Source organism: Diadema setosum, chromosome 5, assembly GCF_964275005.1.
Source record: "Diadema setosum chromosome 5, eeDiaSeto1, whole genome shotgun sequence".
In the NCBI taxonomy this organism is placed as follows: Eukaryota; Metazoa; Echinodermata; class Echinoidea; order Diadematoida; family Diadematidae; genus Diadema; species Diadema setosum.
This window is the reverse complement of record NC_092689.1, coordinates 20,995,538-21,019,159: the sequence shown is the minus strand read 5'-3', so window position 1 is coordinate 21,019,159 and position 23,622 is coordinate 20,995,538. Positions and strand designations below refer to the sequence as shown.

The following is a 23,622-nucleotide window of genomic DNA, read 5'->3' as shown; positions in this document are numbered from 1 at the left end:
ATGCAGCAGACAGGTCTAAGAAGACGACGAAGCTAACGAGCTTGTTGTCCAGTGCTCTAAGGATGTCGTCTTGTACCTTCAAGAGAGCAGTCTCAGTACTATGCCAACGTCGATAAGCTGACTGGTTCTCAACATAGAGATCGTTTGTATCCACGTAGTACGAGATTTGAGACAAGGCAGCTTTCTCAATTACAATTTGTATCTTCGAAAGATATGAAAGACAGGAGACTGGTCTGTAGTTTTTCAAGTTATCGCGATTGAGATTAGGCTTCTTTAACAGTGGAGTTACCACAGCTTCCTTCAACGATGATGGAAAGACACCACTGCTAAGTGATGTGTCAACAATTGATGCAATGTACGGGATAAAAGTGTTTATGGTCTCCTTCAGCAGCCACGTAGGCACTGGATCCAGCAAACATGTCTTATTAGAGGCAGAGTGGATTAATTTGTACACCTCCTGGTCTGTGATGGCATCGACATCTGCCAGCTTGGATATAGATACACCCACAATTGATCCATTAAAACAGACGGCAGCGTGAGATACCTCGTTCCTTGGTTGGAGATTTGCTCTAATCTTTTCAACTTTCTTAACAAAAAATGTGGCAAATCTGTCAGGTAATGATGTAGCTGAAAAGTTTGCAGGTAGGATTGCTGGTGACCTGTTCAATAGTGTGTTCAGAACACGAAACACGTTCCTCACATCTGCATTTTCAAGTGTTCTCTATAATACGTTGATTTTTCCTTGTGATTTTAATTGGTTGCAAGGGGATGAGGGCAAAAACGATGAACACGCTTGGTGCACGGACAATGTTGGTTGAGCACATCCAGAATGGTACTGTTGCAGAATGCAACCTGATTATTATCATCACCCTCGAAAGGAAAGTCATGGCAGGCTTCTCTGATGTCAGTGATGAAGGAACCCTTGTCTAAGTTTCGAAAGTTTCTGCAATGAGATCTCGCAGCATGTTGCTTAGGTTTAGCTTTATCAATAGTGCAGCTAATAATAAAATGATCTGAGTAAAGTTTATCACACGCTTGACAGTCTACCACAAGTGAGTTATCCAGCTTGGACATTAAGAGATCAAGAGTGTGGCCCAATTTGTGTGTAGCGGAGGTGACGTGCTGCTGCAGACCTGCTTCCTCAATGATTTCCAAGAAACATGCGACATCAGGCTTACTAGGGGTATCTACATGCATGTTGAAATCACCAAGGATAAGAAGCTTCCAGGAATGTGTAGTCAGCTCACAAAAAAGTTCCTCAAACTCCTGAAGAAACAACTGTGTCTTAAATCCATTCCTTGAGGAGGGTGGAGGTATAATACTTTCTCTATAAAACTTTGATTTTTCCTTGTGATTTTAATTGGTTGCAAGGGGGTGAGGGCAAAAAAGATGAACACGCTCGGTGGACGGACAATGTTGAGTGAGCACATCCAGAATGGTACTGTTGCAGAATGCAACCTGATTATTATCATCACCCTCGAAAGGAAAGTCATGGCAGGCTTCTCTGATGTCAGTGATGAAGGAACCCTTGTCTAAGTTTCGAACGTTTCTGCAATGAGATCTCGCAGCATGTTGCTTAGGTTTAGCTGCATCAATAGTGCAGCTAATAATAAAATGATCTGAGTAAAGTTTATCACACGCTTGACAGTCTACCACAAGTGAGTTATCCAGCTTGGACATTACGAGGTCAAGAGTGTGGCCCAATTTGTGTGTAGCGGAGGTGACGTGCTGCTGCAGACCTGCTTCCTCAATGATTTCCAAGAAACATGCGACATCACGCTTACTAGGGTTATCTACATGCATGTTAAAATCACCAAGGATAAGAAGCTTCCAGGAATGTGTAGTCAACTCACAAAAAAGTTCCTCAAACTCCTGAAGAAACAACTGTGTCTTAAATCCATTCCTTGAGGAGGGTGGAGGTATGTAGATGACACCCTAGCATATTGACCGTGAGGGATTGGTAACAGCAGCTAGTTCAAATGTATCGTGAGGAGACAAAATGTTGATGTTTGCAGTGGACAAGTTCAATGCAGTTTTGTATATTACTGTTATCCCACCATGAGGGTCATTCCCACTGCGGGCCACATTCAAGAATTTATAACCTGCTGATGTGCACTCATCATTGACAACCGGATCAACACTATGCAACCAGGTCTCCGTAAGGAACAAGACATCCACATTGTTATCAATAACATGTTCAAGAAGGAGGTTAGTCTTGTTCCTCACAGAATTGCAGTTCCATAACTGAACATTCAGTTAACAATCATGTTGCCGAGACGCATTCAAAATGCTACTCAATTTTCTGCTATTGCCATTACGTATCTCATAGCGCCGAACCCTATAAGTGACATTCGATGCCGAGTATACATGAATCTGTCTCTGTTTTCGCATTCCACAACGTTTGCCACGATGGTTCCTGCATCTTCTCCAATGACCATTACTGTGTCTTGATTTCAAGAGCAGATAAACATGTGCCTGCATGAGTATGTCAACCTCTCTGCTATGAGGATTCAGGTGTAGAAGAAAATCTCTATCATCGACCAGTCGTGTACTGTCCTGTGCAGTATCAGCCATTTTGAATCCAGTGTCCCCAGTGTCCAATTCTGAAGAAGGCAACGTCAAGGCCAAGGCAGTGAGAGCAATGAGAAAAATGGCGGTGTAAGCACTCGTCGCCATTGTTACCTCGGGACATGAGACGGCAAATGTTAAAGGCACAAGTCCCTTGTTTTCGTGGCTGACTGAACTTGAATAAGTCATGCTTGCAGACAAGCAGCAATAACCAGTACACCCATCACAAAATGGCTCATGCAGGGAAACTCAAGGCCAGCTAAGGTAAAAAAAAAAAAAAAATGTCCAGAAATTGTCCAGTAGGTTCCTGAGGGTATATCTAAACCTCTGTTACTATTATGAACAAACTTAAAATGAAATACCCAGAGCATTCAGGAGACTATTGGAGAGCAGATGAAGAAGTCGACCTTCTAGGCGCGCCATCATTCATTCAGTTCATTCATCTCTCTCACTTCTGGTTCCATAGAAGATTTTTTTTTCTTCTTTTTCACAATCCCAAATATTGAGGTCTTTATGCCCCCTCTCCCCCCCCCCCCGGCTTGCTGTCCCTTCGAACAATAAAAAAAAAAGAAGAAGGAGACAGAAAGACGTCCTATAGCCTATAGGGATGCTACCTGCTACATTTGGTGAAAGTCTGTCATAAGATTTTAGAATGAAGTTTAATATGCGCTTAAAATTTTGACCCATCTACCCATGCCCCCCTCCCCTTCCCAAGGTCTCCGTGCCAGGCATCCCTGGATCTGACATTAAACTTGAAACTATACAGTCATCAATGTCTTTATAGCACCAACCCAGCTGTATCTTATCAGAGAAGAAGAATTCTTAAAAAACCATAGTTTGAGATTTTGAGGTGCCCCCTCTTCCCCCCCCCCCAAAAAAAAAAAAAAAACCGGGAAGGGGGGACAAATTAAACAAAATGAGATCCTATCACCATAATGGTGCATCCTGCAATGTATGGTGAAAATCTGTCAAGGATTTTATCAAGAAAATATAAATGGTGATGGTTCATGCGCTGTTTTCATAGAGTTTATCTACGCAGTATCAGTGAAGTAAATGATTTTCACATTTCCCGGCAAAATTAAACGTTTGCACATTTCCCGGCTCCACAGACCTCCGCCAAGTAGTTCATTACAACCATTAATTTTGTTCTTCCATAGAGATCACATCCACCCATACGCAATGCATGTTGAAAATCGCCCGTTTTCCCAATATAGAAGTCTTTTGTTACGTCATCTCATTAACTTCCAGCTTGAAAGTTTGAAACTAAGAAAGTTTATTGACTCATTCACCCCATTTGGGGTATGCGAGTTCAAAAGCAACATTATATACAAAATATGATAACACACCTAGACATAATATGTACAGAAATGTTGTAGGCACCACCAGAACTAAAACACGAACTCAGCTCTATCACTTCTGGTTCTAATAAGAAGACTTAAAGATTCCTTATCTTTTTTTTTTGGGGGGGGGTAGGCATGGTGCCCATTTTAACAAATCAGAGAACCTATCCTTCTAGGGATGCTAGCTGCCAAGTTTGGTGAAAATCCATCATGAAGTTTTCAAGAAGAAGATGAAAATGAACAATTCAGGCCCCCATTTAGACCTCCCCAACTCCCCCCCCCCCGCCCCAAGGGGGGGGGGGGGCACCCCTGGATCCGCCATGAACAAACTTGGAACTACAGTTATTAATGTACTAACTCATAGTATTAACTTAGCTCTACCACTTCTGGTTCTAGTGAAAAAAAAAAATTTAAAGATTCCTTAATTTGGGGGGATTTGGGCCCACTTGGGGCCCCCTGGGTGGGGCATGTTGCCCATTTTAACAAATTGAGATCCTAACCCCCAAGAGATGCTACCTGCCAAGTTTGGTGAAAATCGGTCTTGGGGTTTCCAAGAAGAAGATGAAAATGTAAAAAGTTTACGCACGACGCACGACGGACGTCGGACGACGGACGACGCGCGACGGACGATGGACGAAGAACGATCGCAATAGCTCATTTGAGCCTTTGGCTCAGGTGAGCTAAAAGGGGGAGTTTCCGTTCATTCTATCGAGCTATTTAAGAATAATAATTCTGGAGCATATATTTTGCACTGTATGTTGCCATTGACGCACGCGCGAAATTTCAACTTGGACGGGCCTGTGTGACGTCATAGCAATTTGGATTGACCTGAAATTTGGCAAACATATTTTCAATTATATTTTGGTAAAATGAGGGACAAACGAGGAGATGAATTTGCGAGACTTTTCGTCCTTCGGTCCGCACAGTGCTTCAATAACCGTTATGAATTCATAAAAGCTTACGCCCCTTTTCGTATCGCCGGGCTGTAAGTAATGTAAAATAATGTGGGTCAATCCACGTCAAATCAACCAATGCTGTCAACCCGACCCCCTTCGATTTTCTTTAAACTCGCACCAAATGTTCCCCCAAGTGTCTGACGGAAGATTCTGAAATATTTTGCCCCAAGGTCAAATGGTTGCTAAGATAGAGCCTCCCTTAGCAACCAAATTTCAAATATTTATGATGGTTTTACCGACTTTGAATTACATCTGACATTTTAATATTAATAATGACTTATAGCTGATAGTTACAAATCATCTTCCACTTTTTTGTTCTATTCTAAGCTCCAAATGGTTTCTGAAATCATATTCACATCGTTTGACCTTGACCTGATTCTAGAAGTAGCCATAATGCCTTAAAATGAGCATATTTACAATGCATATGAACTTTACAGCATATTTTATTGATTTTCTCACAGACAAAATGCCTAATCATGTTGATATTATTTTGGAGTATTGATAGTCTGTTATGGGTACTTGGAGGATCTGTGATGATCAATGCGCACATGCAGTAGTATCCAATTTATCCAGGTTGTAGGCCTATAGATAATGGATGCATATTATCATCACCATTAACAGCCATAAACCTATAATGATCAAAACACTAATTTTAAGACTACTTCCATCCTTCAATGTCATTTACTTAGAATTTCTTGTTCTGAATTTCACACACTATTGTCTGTGAGAAATTCAATTTTGAAAGTATGCTGTAAAGTTGGATTGTGTGTTGTGAATATGCTCATGTGAAGGCATTATGGCTACTTCTAGAATCAGGTCAAGGTCAAACGATATGGATATGATTTTAGATACTATTTGGAGCTTAAAATAGAACAAAAATAGAAGATGATTTGCAACTATCAGCTATAAGTCATTATCAAAAAGTCACATAATTCAAAGTCGGAGAAACATAAATATTTGAAATTTGAACGATTATCAATTTTGTGTTTTACAGCTATATTTTCAAGGTCATTGTCATGTTCCACATATCAGTTCATACCAGATCCTCTAAATACTTGTTACAGACTACCAATACTGCAAATATAACCATTATCAGGCATTCTGTCTGAGAGAAAATTGATTTTGAAATATGGTGTAAATCTTGTGTGTTGGAATATGCTAATATTATAGAATTTACAGCTATTTTCAGAGCAATGTCAAGGTCAAAAGATCTGGAGATGACTTGAAATATTATTTGTAGCTTAAAATAGAATAAAAATGGAACATGATTTGCAGTTTTCAGGTTAAAGTCACCATTAATATAGTAAGGGCACACAACTAAAAATAAATGTAAACACACTTTAACACCATTATGGTTACAGAAAATTGACCGATTTATTGTTTTTTGTGATTTTCAGCTGCATTTTCAAGGTCATTGCCAATTAGACTCAACGATTTGTGATGTATACCCTTTTGGTACTAATTACAGACTATCATCCCAGAAGATATCATTGTGTCTTGGCACTTAATCTCTAAGTTATCACAATTTGAAATGTGCTTAAAATCTCACATATTTTTACGTGAATTTTTCGACCATTTTCAAATGTATAAACCAGGTACACTTAAACATTTCGGTAACAAAAATTTTTTAGTAACCCATGAAAATATAGGTAGATGTCTATCAATACACAAAAATTGGTGTGGCTCCTCGATGGGATTAGTGGTGATTTATGACCTTGAACTTGGCACCTTTTTGAAAAAATCCAACTGTCGGTGAGGGCGCCCTACGAGAAAATGACGCATACTTTTTGGCCGATTTTTGGTAGGTCTGTAGAGCAAGTAACAGTCTTTAAATATGCATAATATTGGGTTCTAAGCTAATTGAATTTTGAAGTTATCAGCTTCCAAACATGCACCCAAAAACATTAGCTTTTTCGGTGACCTCTTACGCAATAACGGATAGTCATATCCGCGCCATAATTATGTGCATGTTAGGATCATAAAGTTCTTCCAGTTTGCAGAAAATGAGCAATGTAGCTCATCTAACTTGGCTGCAGCAGTCAATTAAAAATAGCAAATTTTATTTAAACTTAATTGTTCGACCACGCATAGGTTGCTAAGGGAGGCTGTATCTCAGCAACCGTTTGACCTTGGGACAAAATATTTCAGAATCTTCCGTCAGACACTTGGGGGAATATTTGGAGCGAGTTTAAAGAAAATTGAAGGGGGTCGGGTTATTGTCTGAAAATTGGTTGATTTGACAGCATGGATTGACCCATATGTAATCTAAATGTAAGCTTTCTTCTCCGAGTGAAATTCTCTATCTATTCTACTTATCCATCAGTGACGCAGCACCCCGGCCGACCGCCTTCACCCCCCCCCCCCAAAAAAAAAAAAAAACAACAACCACAAAACAACAACAACAACAAAACAAACAAACACGTGTCACTGAATTAAACCATTAGATGACTATTTTGTTGCAAAAAAATGTGCATGTGGCTTGAAAACAGCGACTGGCTGTGTATAGTTAGTACGTATAACCAAAGATCCTACACTATACACAGATACATGAATCAATGCAATCAAAAGGGTACCGTACGTGGCATTGCATGACAACTTCCACACTTTACCTATGTCAGGGTCGCGTGCCAGCTCTTCGTAGTTCCCATATGCCCTAGGAATATTGAACTCGGCTGCAAACTTTCGTGATCGTTCCATAGAGCGCGAAGCTACCGCACCGATAAGATGAGTGTCCTCGTGCCCTTGCAGGCTCGCTGCGAAGTCATGTGAAATTTCGCCCGCAGTACAGATTCCCCAGCGTAGGGGTTTTGTGGTCGCCATGTCGACGCTCGCTCGGGGAATGCAGTGTGTTGAGATGGAAGGGGAAAGAGAAGCTCAGGTCGGTCACAAGCAGCGATCTACGGATCGCGGAATACGAAGCACTTGGTATGGATTCCTCTCTCCCGACGCATGCATGAAGTACGTGACTACACAGAACACAGAAATGGTGTCTCCGGTCAATGTCTAGGGAGATTGAAGAGAGAGCATGACTTGACAATACGGTTGTGCGTTAATCTTTCATAATTAAAAAGGTATGATTATCAAAGGTCAAACCTTCTTTATGATGACGATAAGCCCTGTATGAGTAGGTTTTGCAAACAAACTCGCAACGCAACGTGGTGTACTTTACAGGTCATAGTACACTAACCTCCTTGACTACTAGTAAACTAGGTAGGCCAGTGTGCCCTATGTAGGATATAGTTTGCAAGCACAAACCCTTTTTGGTCGCCAAGAATACAGCATGCACCACACTTAACAACAACAACAACAACAACAACAACAACAACAACAACAACAACAAGAACAACAAGAACAACAAGAACAACAACAAGAACAACAACAACTAGCACTGTTCCATAGGGCCTGTGTTGTGGCTGCAGTAGTCTTGGCGTGCGCAGACCCTTTACGACCAACAAGGGTTTGTGCCTGGAAACTAAGTGTGACCTGCGTAAAACGATGAGATTGTGCTTGAGGTGGCCTAAAATTGTGTTCAGTTGCCATGAAATTATGTCACATTATTGTTAACCAATCAGCTGACGAGCAAAAAAAAAAAATTGTCCTCACATTTTTTTTTTTATATTCTTACTAACGTTACGAATTTAGGTGCCCAATCGGCTGACGGTCCTCATTTTTTTTTAATACAAATTGTGCATGGTGCCTAATCAGCTGACGAGTGATTGATAGGCATCCTATATACAACTGTAGTAATACCAAAAAAAGAAACAATTATGGTGCCCAATCGCATTGTGGTGCCCAGTCAGCTGATAAAAAAAAAAAAAATGCGCACACACACACGTACACAAACACACACACACACACATTAAAGGTATTAGCCCACATTTGTAAACCTGCAGCAATTGGTCTCTATAGTTAGCATGGAGTTTAGTTATGATTGTAGTAACACCTGTGCAAAATTTCGTTCCAATTAGTCCATTACTTTCATAAAAATAAGTGAAAATGCACCGTATGCATGCGTATAAAAACGCTCGCTAGCTCCGGCGTACTACATGCACGCGATACATGTGTAAGTTATGTGCGTAGCTAGCCCGCGCTCGTAATTCGATTTTGGGTCGGGTTGACCCAGTTTGAAAATCGATTTTAAAACGATGATTTTCTCTCTTTTATCGAATGGTATAGACAAAGAGCAACAGGTGAGGTATGTTACTGTTATAACTTGTACTTGAAGTCATATTGGACCTGTTTTATGCAGTTTTGATTTCCGTGGGTTTGCAAATGTGGGTTAGTACCTTGAATGAACAAGTGTTGGCAACCTTTTTTTTTTATTTATTGTCAATTTCGTCAACAAATCAGCTGACAAACTAACAAACAAACAAAATAGGTACCATAATAAAATGCCTAGAGATTTCCTTTCTGTTGCAATTATAGGATACTCTAGAATATTATGCTAAAAACAGACAAATTATGCCTAGCATAATTATGCCTAGCATTATGCCTATTATGCCTAGTATATGCCACAATAAATTGTGGTAATCCACAAGGTAGTTTATTAGGCCCACTGCTCTCTATGATTTATATTATTGATTTTCACAGATCTTCGAAACTATCGTTTATCTGTTTGCACATGATTCTAATCTTTTTTTTTCGCCCACCCTGATCCTCATACTCTTCAAGGCACCATGAATTCAGAATTAAAAGAAGTTTCACATTGGATTAAGGCTAATAAACCTTCCCTTAATATTGTTAAATCCGAGTTTATGATTTTCAGTAATTCAATAGAAATACTGCCTAGGGACATATTTATCGATATTTCTCTTGAGCAAGTCAATAACATAAAATTTCTTTGTATTTGTGTGGATAATAAACTTACATGGAAAAATCATGGTAATGTCTTCTGTAAACAATTTCACGAAATATAGGTATATAATAGACTGAAATATTTTTCCATCTTCCACATTAACCATGCTTTTTTCCAGTTTATTTTACGTAATTGAATTGTGGAATTTTAGTGTGAGCCAACACGCATCAATCCTTTTGGAAAAAAGTTTTATTGCAAAAAAAAAAAAAAATCGTTGAGAGTAATTTCTAACTTATCCGCGTGCTCATACTGAGAACTTGTTTGTGATAATAAATTAGTAAGATAATGATTTATTATACTTATTTCAGTTGGGTCAATTTATATTTAAATATGATACAAATTTACCACAAATATTTGATCAAATCTTTCGTCGCAATTATATATGTTACACAATTATCCCACTCGACGTTCCGGTGAATATCATTTACCATTACTACGTACAATTCTCGCCCAAAATACATTCGTTTTCACTGGCCCGAGGTTCTGGAACAGCCTTGACAATACTCTAAAGGATGCTCTGTCTTTTCCTTCCTTGAAATCAAAACTGAAAAAAAAAAATTCTTTTGTCATCCTCACGAAAACAAATAGATTTAAAAAAATGTGTTTGGGTTTTTTTTTGGGGGGGGGGGTTAATTTCATAAGTATTATTCAAAATTACTAAAACTTTGTGTTTTAAGCCAAAGTTATAGAGAATTCTAAGTTCTTACTCATGCCTTGGTGACCTTTCCAGATAACTGAATGTAGACATTGTCTTTTTTTCCTCTCCCTCTCTTTATCATTCCCATCTTTAGGTTTTATTTCCTGTCCCGTCCCTGCTTTCTTTCTTGTCCTTTTCACAGTCTCTTTTTTTCTGATTATTTCGTCTCACATCACGATATCAAAATTTTCATCCATAGAGACCTTGACGGATCTTGAGATGCCCTCATTTCTAGAGTAATTCACAAATTTTACAAGCAGTGCTATGCTTTTCTTCCATGTAGAGTTACAAATCACGATTGTATTGCTTACTTGTTACTTATCCAAACCAAAGTTGATATCATTATGATATTGTATTCATGTTTTGTTGAAACTTACGTGATTCAAACTTCTTTAAAATATTATGTTCTCATGTAAGCGTTATTTATATTACTTTGTATTACTTTATGTGGAAATAAAATCATTTTGAATTGAATTGAATGCTCGATGCTGTTTAAGTGTCTAAAATTATGCGAACTCTGGCAACGTAGATGTATAGGCCTATACTCGAAGAACAGATTATCTGTCGTGTGCTCTTAGACGTGCATCATGATGACATTGCATCATAACGACAGCATGACATTAAAGATTTCACAGAAGGCCTGTCGTCCCCTGAGCATGTGCTCCATTAATAGTTCGTGTTTGCTAGTTGCACCGGCGTAAATCCGTACCGAGGAGTGTGGGGGGGGGTGATGATCGGCAATAGTCACCATCACATACTATCACGATTACAAGCCCAAGGGGGAGGGGGGGATGGAGCTTGATGGGGGGGCTACCCCCCCCCCCCACACACACACACACAGAAAAAAAAACACCACACACACACTTTACAGGGATCGAATTTTTGCATACCCCACGTTTTTGCATGAAATAATAAAGGTGGGAAGGAACCCTTATGGAAAGAACACAGTTTTACCACACTATGTAACACATTGTCGAACACGTATGTTTAATATGTAATTTTGGGACGTGTGGTAACACTGTGTATTTACCACAGTGTGAAACACAGCGTCACCACACTGTGCAACATAGCGTTGCCACATGGTCCAAATCAAATGAATCAAATCACAGTCTCACACACTGTGACTACAGGGTTATAACCACATAGTCCATTACACTGTGGTAGTCACCACATAATCCACCACACTATGGTATTCACTACATAGTATACCACACTGTGGTAGTCACCACATAGTCATCAGGTGTATCAATACATATGTCACCACATAGTCATCAGTTGTATCAATATTTGTAATGCATGAAGGCACGGTTACTGACTAGATAACACTGTTATTGAATATGAAATTACCTTTTCATAACAACATTTATGACATTGGGTTTAACATAACGTTATTAGACAATAGTTCAAAGAAAATCCCATCATAAATACTTCGAATTTAGAAGTATTTTATGAAATTTCTAAAATTTAGGTTGCTTCATATGAATATTCATGAGCTATGCAAAAATCTGTACCACAGGAATACCACAGAAATACCACATGAAGTATCACATACTGTACCTCAGCACTCCCACTTAATAGGTAATACTGTAGGAGTATAGGACAGGTTAAAAATCAATTGTCATAATTCACAGCATAACTCACCTATTAATGAGATTCTGGAATATGCGTTTTGTTTTGTTTTTGCTTTGTTTTTGTTTTTTTATTCCAGTTGGTACTACTGTGTGGTACTGCTGTGTGGTATTGTCCTGTGATAGTCATGTGGTATAGCATGTCAAGAAAAAAAAACCCACAAGAATATCCTGTGACATTTTTCTGTAATCAAAGTGTACAAGAAAGCAGTTGTAAACACAGTTTGTATCCATACTACTGAATATTATCGGCACACTACCAGAAGAAATTATTGTGTGCAAGTAACAGGCAATGAAGTGGCATTTGTACACGGTTTTGTGGTTTTGGAAGATGATAGTGATGCCTTTGCTCTCATTAAGTATGTAGAGCATGATGGCCCATTTGTAAAGAATAAAGACAGGGAGAGCCATGCTGATGCTGGACACATCAGAGTAGTGAAATTTGTGACCAATAGATTGTATGCAATACCTCCTGTTGAAATCGTAGGAAAGCATGTGATTTATGAGAGAAACAGGGAAGTTATAACATGTCACTTTTTGTTCTCTTTCCACAACTACAAATACTCCTAGTATTATATCATTTCTAGTGTTTGATATTATGCATCCGTAAACAGTATTAACACAACATTAAATGCATGATTTATTCAGCTGAAGATTGGATAAATGACATGTACAGGTCATATTCTCACATTAAATGAATCTGTTGCTCCATGCCAGTATTTGAAATTTGAAAGGTATCAACTGAAAGTAGAAAAATAAATAAGTATTGAACATTTGCAACTACCGTGTACTTAAATTGTGTCGTATACTGTCCAGCTATAAGTTACTGGTTTATTACTTCATTGGATAATAAGACCAGTTAAGTGGCTTTACAAACTTGATAAAACTCTCTGGGGAGTACATGTAGTAATTAGGTGTATTCTTTTAATTTGATTTATACATGTTCATTTATTAATAAACTACAATACTTGAATCCTTTAACCACACTGGTAAAATGCTCCCCCCCCCCCAACAAAACCATAAATAGCCTGGTTTTATAAGGATTAACATGCCATGTGGTAGTACAAGATCTGAAATCCCATACTGACAATACTATAGCAAAGTTCAATATACACCACAATGTGGTAAACATGTGTCATTTTGTGTCAAAGTACTAGATGTTTAAAAAAATAGTTTACGCTTTTGATTGTGAACAACTGAAAACCCATGAAAATATAACTTTCCCAAGTTTACACAGTAGGTAGCTAATATAGGCATACAATTTTGTCGTATGCTGTTTCCTGCAATATTTTGAAACAGTACCCAACAAAATTGTGCGTTATTCAGCGGCTACCTACTGTATGAATTTGAGGAAAGTTAATTTCATTATTTTTTAGTGAATCAAAATAAAAAATGTGTTTTTTTAAACATCTAGTATGTGGATATTATTGTGTTAAATCAATGATCTGAAATCCCACTGTGTAACAACATTATGGACACAGGAGTACACATATTTCAATATAACCACACTGTGTGTTCAGTATGCCAAGCATGTGGAGATGATGTAGGTGCATGATCTGAAACCCACAAAGTGACAACACCGAGCACAGGGTTTACAGATAGTTCAATATATACCACACTGTGGTAAGCACAAGTCACAGTGTCCGGTATGCCAAGTCTGTGTGGATTATGTGGTAAATGAATGATCTGAAATCCCACAGTGTGACAACACTATCAACACAGAGTGTACACATAGTTCAAAATATACCACACTGTGTCAAACATGATTCACAGTGTGTTCAGTATGTCATCTATGTGGGGATTATGTGGTAAACCACATAAATTGAAATACCAGACTGTGGTAGTATTATGAACACAGGGTTTACACATAGTTCGATACATACCACACTGTGGTATATGTGTGCCACTCTGTGTTCAGTATGCCAGTAATGTGGTACACTATGTGATTTCAAATCCCACACCGTGACAACGCTGTGACCACATGGTTAGCACATTGTTTACACATAGTCAACTATGTGAACACACTGTCGTAACACTATACCACACTGTGGTACTTGTGCCACTCTGTGTTCAGTATGCCAATAATGTGGTACACTATGTAATCTCAAATCCGTCGATCCGTTTTCACGATTGGAGGCAGGGGGGCCGGAACTTGGGAGTTGGAATATCTGTGCGAGGGAGCGGAGCGACCGAGCCGTGGGGGGGGGGGGGAAGTGTGGGAGGGGGGGGGGGTGTCCTCCCTCTCACAAGAGAAAGATTTTGCATTTTCAGTCCTGAAATTCAGCGATTCATGGTGCACACTTTTGGTGAAATTTTGGATTGTTTCCTATCAAAAAAGTAAGAACAAGAAATATTCGCAGATAATTGAAAGACTAAATCCTGGTATCTCAGCTCTTGTTCCGCGTGTGCGACATCACTGTGTAGGCCGACTAAAGATACGACACGACGGAGCTCTTCCATTTTTAGGATTGGCACAGAACGATCTGATGCGCACTTTTGTGGAATATTCGGCAAATCTTCAATCCCAAAAATGTGCAGAGTGTAAATCAATGGATGGGAACCGAGCGGGGGAAAATGAGGTAAATTAAAAGATGATGAAGGAACTTTTTAAATTTATTAGAATTGAAGTAATAGATCTGATGCACACTTAAATGAAACGTTTTGAAGTCTGTCAATCTATATATATGTGTAGGGCCTACTTAGTCCAAACGACAAGGACCGAACGAGGGAAGGTATCCCCCCCCCCCCCACGCGAAAGAGATTTTGCTTTTTTAGAATCGAAATTCAACAATCTTGTGCACACTTCGGATAAACCATACTTGGACAATTTTCTATCAAAAAAGCAAGAAAGTTTTCCTCATTCCGAGAATTACTGGGGGACAAAATGACATGTTCGCCCCCCCCCCCGCCCTCCAGGATCGACGTCCTTGAATACGAGGGGGCTTTTGCATCTTTAGAATACAAATAAAAATAAAAATAAAACACATTTTTGATGGAATTTCGAAAGCTGTCAATCCCCAAAGTGTACTAAAGTTTAAAAGGGAATCCAAATGGAGAAAGGGATAATTGAAAGAAGATAATCCCCTCCCACCCGACGGAACTGTTGTTGTTTTTTAAACTGAAGTGACAGACTTGATGCACACTTGAAATGGAACATTTGGAAATCTGTCAATGTAAAAGTGTACTAAATCTATAGGAAAAGGTCCGAACGGGGGGAGGGGGTGGGAGGGGGTATTTTGCATAATCAGAATTGCAATTCAGCAATCTGGTACACACTTTGGGAGAAATATTTCGACAATTTTCTATCAAAAAAGCAAGAAAATTTTCCTCATTTCGGGACTTATGGGGGGGGGGATGATAAAATGATATGTTTCTGCCCCTCCCCCCACCCCCGTCCTCCAGGATCGACGCCCCTGCATAGTACGAGGGAGCTTTTGCATCTTTAGAATTGAGATGAAAATTACTTTAGATAAAACATTTTGAAATCTGTCAATCTATAAGTGCACTAAATCTATAAGAAAAGGGCCGAACGGGGGACGGTGTGGGAGGGGGTATCCCCTTGCACTTTCAGAATTGAAATTCAGCAATTTGGTGAACACTTTGGGTGAAATACATTGTATTTGGACAATTTTCCATCAAAAAAGCGAGAGAATTTTCACATCTCGGGAATTATGCGGGGGGGGGGGGCAAATGATAATTATGTTTGCCCCTCCAATATTGTCATGGGGTGGGGGGGGGGGGCAATGCCCCCTGCCACCCAGGATCAACGCCCCTAGGAAGGGGGTTACCCCCTCCAACATGAGGAAGATTTTGCAATTTTAGACCTGTACTTCAGATAGCTAGGTGCACACATTTTTATGAAATGTCCCAGTTTTGCTTCTCTCTCTCTCTCTCTCTCTCTCTCTCTCAAAAAGGAAACATTTGTAATCAGGAAAATGTGCTATGAAAGGGTGTTGGAGGGGGATAGGCTCCCTCTCACACAAGGGAGATTTTGCTTTTTCAGGCCTGAAATTCAGAAATATGGTGCACTTTTTTGGTGAGATATTCGAGTTTTAGTTTCTATGAAAAGAGTAAGAATTGTAAAATATAGACTAGAATTAGGAGAATGTGGGGGGGGGGGGGTGACTGTTGCCACTCCCACACGAGAGAGATTTTGCTTTTTCAGATCTGAAATTCAGAGATCTGGTACACACTTTGATAAAATTTTTAGATTTTTTCCCTATCAAAAAAGAAAGAAAGATAAACAGATATTATGTGTGAATCACTGAATCGCGGTATCTCGATTCTTGATCCACGTGTGCGACCTCACTGTGTATCAATATGGAAGTTGACGGGGACTGGGGGCTGTGTTGGAGAGGGTAGTCCCCTTCCACACGACGGAGTTTCTGTATTTTTAGCATTGAAGTAGAACGATCTGATGCACAATTTTGTATATTGTTCGGAAAATTGTCGATTCCCAAAGGGTGCCAAGAGTAATTCTATGGATAGGAACCAAGTGGGGAAAGGGTAAATTTAAAGATGATAAGGGAACTTTTAAATTTATTAGAATTGACGTGACAGATTTGATTCACACATTTTAATTAAATATTCTGCACTTGCCTAACTCTCCAAAGTATATTAGGTATATAATAGGTGACGAAATGGGGGAGGGTGAGGGAAGGGGTATCCCCCTCCCACGCAATAAAAATTTTGCAACTTCAGAATTGAAATTCAAGGATCTGGTGTATAATTATGGGTGAAATATTTGGACAGTTTTCTATATCAAAAAAGCAGAAAAAAAATCCTCATTTAGGGAATTATTGAGGACAAAATGACATGTTGCCCCCTATCGGCAGCCCTCCAGGGTCGACACCCTTGCATACAAGGAAGATTTTGCATTTTTAGAATTAAGATGAAAATATCTCGTAAACACATTTATGATGAAATGTGAGAAAATTTCAATCTCAGAAGTGTACAAATCTATATGGCGGGGGGGGGGGGGTTTCCGTTAATTAAAAGTATCTAGAAATCTCCTCCCAGCCACCCGACGGAACTTTTGCATTTTTTTTTTAAACCGAAGTGACAGACCTAGTGCACACTTTAGATGAAACATTTGGAAATCTGTCAATCTAAAAGTGTAGAAAAACCGAACGGGGAGGGTATGGAAGGGTGTAGACCTATCCCCCTATCATACGCGAGGGAGATTTTGTACTGTCAGAATTAAAATTCAGCCATCTTCGGGTGAAGTATTTAGACAGTTTTCTACCAAAAAGCAAGGAAATGTCCACATCTCGGGAATTACGGGGAGATATGATTACCCCCAATACTTTCATGAGGGAACCATCCCCCCCCCCCCATCGACACCTCTGCATAATTATAACCTATGAGGGAACATTAAATGTGAAAGATCTGCTGCACATCACACTCTCTGATAAAAACATTAGAAAATACGTCAATCTCATAAGTGTACAAAGTCTATCAAAAGGGATCCAGTCGGGGAGCTTTTGCGTGCATCGCAATTCATCGATCTGGTGCATACTTCTGGCGGTATTTAGACAATTTTCCATCTAGAAAGTTCAAGATTTGTCCTCAGCTAATCTTTGGAATTGTTTAGCAGGACAAATGATTTGTTTGCCCCCAACATTTCCATGGGGGCGGAGCAATGTCCCATTGCACCCCCATCGTAGGATCGACGCCCCTGATTTTCCCTGTGTATGCCCATAGATGTATCCTGACTGAGTCATCAGAGTCATCGTTTGCTTAATGATTCAGGAAATTTGGGGAAGGGTCAATTATGGCGGTATAGTTTTTTTTTTCTGCTTCTTCCATTTTTTTTCTTCAAATTTCAGGGGGATGATTGTACAGGCCATCCCCCTCCTTTTCTAGGGAGGATGCGTCCCCCATCGCCCCCACGATTTACTCCCATGGCTACTTGTGTCCCCCCCCCCCCAACCCTTGTTGGTCGTAAAGGTGTCTGCGCCAAGACTACTACATGCGCCACCATTGGCACTGTCCCATAGGCCCTGTTCCATAGGCCAGGTGTGTAGACACTGCAGTTAGCGTGCCTGTGGTGTATGTAGTAGTCTTGGCGCGCGCAGACTCCTTTTGACCAGCAAGGGTTTGTGCCTGCAACCCCCCCCCCCCCACACCCACATATTTTATTTGTTTATTTATTTATTTATCTATTTTTTTATTTATTTATTCATTTATTTATTCATTCATTCATTCATTAGCTCATTTATTTATTTATTTATTTATTTATTTATTCATTTATTCATTTATTTATTCATTCATTCGCTCATTTATTTATTTATTTATTTATTTATCAGTACTTGTGCACTCGACGCGAGAAGACAGTGTCCTACACTCTTAAAATATTTGGTAAATTTAGTTGGGTAATTGTTGGTTTGTATTTAAAAAAAAAAAATCATCATTCTGGGCAATTATCGCCCAGTTGAGCTTTTAGGTGATTAAACCAACATTGGGCAATTATTGTTACTTAAATATTTGGCGAATATTTACCAACAGAATTGGTAATGGAGAGTTGGGTACTTTTTGCCCCGCTGTTGTGTAAGTGACGCATTCCCTTTGCGTGTCGGGTAATTTTTGTTGGGTAACTGATACTTGGGTAGAAATTCGCCTCATGTAAATTACGTATAGGCCTAAATCTACCTTGTTTAAAAATGTTTACCACGGAAAAAAAAAAAGTTAAAATGTTTCTCTTTATGGCTTTGCTTTTAGGTTTCATTACATACTGAACTCTCATATAGAATACGCTTAGAAACACCAGTATGAAATGCGATATAAATGTATAATTATTACCATAGCGCTCCAATGTAACAATGTAACACTTTCACGGGGAAGCTAGGTATCAGATCGGCGTTTGAATAAATACCTTACTTTATCATAATGGCAAATAACCGATTGCACGTGTAAGGCTTAATATAATATTATGCAAACTCATTAATTTCAGGATCACGTTTTGTCTTCTTCCACTCCCTCTCTCTCTCTCTTACACATAAACCATGGGGGTACCACTCTCGATGTTAGATCCGACCACAATGAACCTTTGTCTTCTTCCACTTTCTTTTTTACATAAGATACAAATATACTTTGTCTTGAGAGTTTCTAGTTAAAACTATGGGCAGAGGTGACTCCAAAAGAACTATTCACCGAGGGGCGCAGCCCCGAAGTGAATTGTAGTTCTTTTGAAGGTACCGAGACCTGTAGTTTTGATTGATAGATTGATAGATACTTTATTTTCTGCAAATCAACATACATAAGTTACATAATCATGAACATGTAGGAAATATACAAAGTAAATTCAACACAGAGTCGTTTGACTTGCGTAAACAACGATATACAAAAGTTACATAATCATGAACATGTAGGAAATATACAAAGTAAATTAAACACAGAGTCGTTTGACTTGCATAAACAACGATATGAAAGAAAATTAATGATATAATATACAATATGCATGTCTATGCAGCAGTGATTACAATAACAATTGTAGTTAAGAAACGATTATGCAGAAGGCCGCCATTATAAGCATTGCTTGAAAAGATGGCCGGCCCGAGGAAAAGATAGGGACGTCTAGATTCGTAACAATACAAATTCTGCTGCGAAAATAGCAGGGGAAAATAAACTATGATGTGTGATTGTGGTGAATATGCGTGCAGGTGCGTGAATGTGCGTGCAGGTGCTTGAAAGTGCACAAGGGCAGATATGCTGGAATTTAGAATAATACAATTGGTTTGCTGGAAGAGGGGACGATATGCGATGTTGCTATCGGGAGACCATGCAGGATTAGTCATATAAATTGTTTGTTTATAGTTCGTATTTGAGTTCGTATTTGAGTTCGTGTTTGAGCAAGAAACTCGAAATTAGGCAAAGTATGTTTGTTTTATATTTTGGATCAAAATTCAAACAATCTAAAAGAAGGGGACATGGGGGAAATGTAAAGCGAGAAGTCATATGGTGGATGCGATATTGTGAAGGGATCCTACGTTGACCATAAACATAAGCATGCAGCAGCGCACGATGTTTGTCAAAAATGTTATATATACAGTATGTATATTTTTATTTTTGTTTATTTGTTTATCTTTATTTACCGGTATTATTAATATTTTTTTAGGGAGCTTTAGATTTGCTGCGCGAACGTTTGAGATGACGCTTGCGCTGGACGTTCTCCTCTCCCCCTGCGTCGTGCTGAAAAGTAGCTTTAGATTACGCTGGGACGCAACGTATAAAAAATAAAATGGCGCCCCCATGATCGGTGCATCAAGTAGCTCTCTACGTCGTGAATTGAGCGGACGTAAAAATAGCCCAGGGTCATGTTTTATGAAGAGTTAAAATTGATTATATAGTTGATTTCAACTGTAAGTCTATGGAAGCCTGTGTGGTAAGGAAATTTAAAATCGATTTTATCTTTTGACAAAACGGGGCACAGAACGCGTAATGAAAACTCAGACGACCCAAGCTATAAATAGACGCGCGTTTTGCGCATGCTCAGACCAGGTTTTTTTTTTTTTTTTTTTTTCCTCTGAACGTCCCCGTCGCGAAAAGCTAAAGCTCCTAATACTGGGGAAAATCTAAAGCTCCTAATACTGGCGAGCTTTAGCTTTTCGCGACGGGGACGTTCAGAGGGGGAAAAATGGTCTGAGCATGCACAGAATCGCGTATCAAAGTCGATCTATTTATAGCTATCGCGCCTGAGTTTTCACTACACATTCTGTGCTATTTTTATGTCCGCTCAGTTCACGACGTAGAGAGCTACTTCATGTACCGATCATATTGGGGCGCCATTTTAATTTGCATACGTTGCGTCTCAGCGTAATCTAAAGCTACATTTCAGCACGACGCAGGGAATAGGAGACCGTCCAGCTCAAGCGTCGTCTCAAACGTCCGCGCTGCAAATCTAAAGCTCCCTATTTTGACAAGCGTGACGCCCGGTGCGAAACAATGCGCAATGTCACAATTATTTTTATGACGTCACAATCGTTTTGTTAGAAATTGGCACATTTCACGGAGTGACTGTACGAGAAGTGCGCAATGTCAGAATTGCTTTGTGATGTCACAATTGTTTGTTAAAAAATGTTACATTATGAGTGACGGGTACATATCCAAAATATGATATAAATTATATTTTGGATCAAAAATGTATCCTCTGGTGATTGGTTGAAAGAGCCTCACGTGATTATAGGTATTTTCAGCTATTTCAGAAAGTTGACACTCCATAAAGTACTATTTGCCAAATGACGTCACTTCTATGACGACATTTTGCAAATAGTATACTATTTGCCATGGGCGTAAATCCCGGGGGGGATGGGGGGGATATATCCCCCCCCTGAAATGGAGGAGGGGGGGATGGCCTGTACAATCATCCCCCCCTGAATTTTGAGGGGAAAAAATGGAGGAAGCAGAAATGTGATTGTATCAATTTTGGCATATTGCATGACGTTTGTACGCCGGCCTTCAGACAGGTAACAGAGCTGAACAGTATTCTATCTTGTAGGAAAATGTAACATTTTCTCAAGCGCTCGCTCGCTTCGCTCGCTCGCGAAGAAAGTAACATCGACATACACTGTAAGGAATGGCTCAGGCGTTGACAACGTCAAATAGTATAGGTCTACATGTAAACATGCTATGACGCGAGTAACTGGGGACCATCTGCAAAATATGTACGAAAACATACAAACAAACAATAACAACAACTTTATCGCCATAATTGAATCCCCTCCATTTCCTGAATCATTCCTGAGAAACGACAGTGACTGATGACTCAGTCAGGATACATCTATGGGCATACCAAGGGAAGATCAGGGACGTCGAATCTATGGGGGGCAAAGGGGCATTTGCCCCGCCCCAAAGGAAAAGGAAGTGTTTAGACAGACAAATCATTTATCCCCCAAGCAATTCCCGAGATGAGGACAAATCTCGAACTTTCTTAATGGAAAATTGTCCAAATATCGCCAGAACTATGCACCAGATCGTTGTATTGCAATCATGAACATGCAAAAGGTCCGCTATACAGGATAAGGGATAAACTTTGTACACTTTTGACATAGACGTATATTCCCTAATTTATCAAAGAGTGTGCAGCAGATCTTTCACTTAACAAAAGCAACCTAATATGTATAGAGGCGTCGATGGGGGGGGGGGGGGGCAGTTTTTTTTTTTTTTTTGGGGGGGGGGGCAGTTTTTGGAGTGTAAAATTTTAAAATTTTAAAGCTCGCTCGCTCCGCTCGCTCGCATTTAACCGCTATGCCATTCTCCTGATGTTGCTGCCAGTGATTGACAGCAGGTGCACCCGGTGCGCCCCCCCCCTTAATTTCCAAAGCGAAAATATAGCTACAAACGACAGTTTTTAGGACTGGAAAATGTCAAAATTTTCAAGCTCACTCGCTTCGCTCGCTAGCATTTAATCAGTATGCCATTCTCCTGATGTTGCTGCCAGTAATTGCCGGCAGTTGCGCCCGGTGTGCCCCCTTAATTTCCAAAACGAAAAAATACAGCCACAAACGGCAGTCTTTGGACTGTAAAATGTCAAAATTTTCAAGCTCGCTCGCTCCGCTCGCTCGCATTTAACCGCTATGCCATTCTCCTGATGTTGCTGCCAGTAATTGCCGGCAGTTGCACTCGGTGTGCCCCCTAAATTTCCAAAGCGAAAAAGTATAGCTACAAACGGCAGTTTTTAGACTGTAAAATGTCAAAATTTTCAAGCTCGCTCGCTCCGCTCGCTCGCATTTAATCGCTATGCCATTCTCCTGATGTTGCTGCCAGTGATTGTGAGCAGGTGCGCCCCCCTTAATTTCCAAAGCGAAAAATATAGATACAAACGGCAGTTTGGGGACTGTAAAATGTCAAATTTTTGAAGTTCGCTCTCTTCGCTCGCTCGCATTTAATTATTATTCCATTCTCCTGATGTTGCTGCCAGTAATTGCCAGCAGTTTTCGCCCGTTGCGCCCCCTTAATTTCCAAAGCGAAAAATATAGTTACAAACGGCAGTTCTTGGACTGTCAAATGTCAAAATTTTGAAGCTCGCTCGCTTCGCTCGCTCGCATTTAATCATTATGCCATTCTCCTGATGTTGCTGCCAGTAATTGCCAACAGTTTTTTGCCCGGTGCGCCCCCTTAATTTCCAAAGCGAAAAAATACAGCCACAAACGGCAGTCTTTGGACTGGAAAATGTCAAAATTTTCAAGCTCATTCGCTTCTCTCGCTCGCATTTAATCATTATGCCATCCTCCTGATGTTGCTGCCAGTAATTGCCAGCAGTTTTCGCCCGGTGCGCCCCCCCCCCCTTAATTTCCAAAGCGAAAAAATACTAGTACAGCCACAAAGGACATGTGGGACTGTAAAATATCAAAATTTTCAAGCTCACTCGCTTCGCTCGCTCGCATTTAGTCGTTATGCCATTCTGATGTTCCTGCCCGATTGCCGGCAGTTGCGCCCGGTGTGCCCCCATAATTTCCAAAGCGAAAAAATACAGCCACAAACGGCAGTCTTTGGACTGTAAAATGTCAAAATTTTCAAGCTCGCTCGCCCCGCTCGCTCGCATTTAACTGCTATGCCATTCTCCTGATGTTGCTGCCAG

General features: G+C 39.9%; 1 protein-coding gene across 1 annotated transcript in view; it reads right to left on the bottom strand.

The window, feature by feature from the left end:
- Positions 1 to 7,941, bottom strand: part of LOC140229198 (trans-1,2-dihydrobenzene-1,2-diol dehydrogenase-like) — an 86,304-nt gene extending 78,363 nt beyond the window's left edge. Inside the window, exon 1 of the mRNA XM_072309470.1 lies at positions 7,474 to 7,941. Coding sequence (XP_072165571.1) covers positions 7,474 to 7,684 — 211 coding nt within the window. The 5' untranslated portion in view covers positions 7,685 to 7,941. The remainder of the gene's footprint in view (positions 1 to 7,473) is intronic.
- Between the last annotated feature and the right edge of the window lie 15,681 nt (positions 7,942 to 23,622).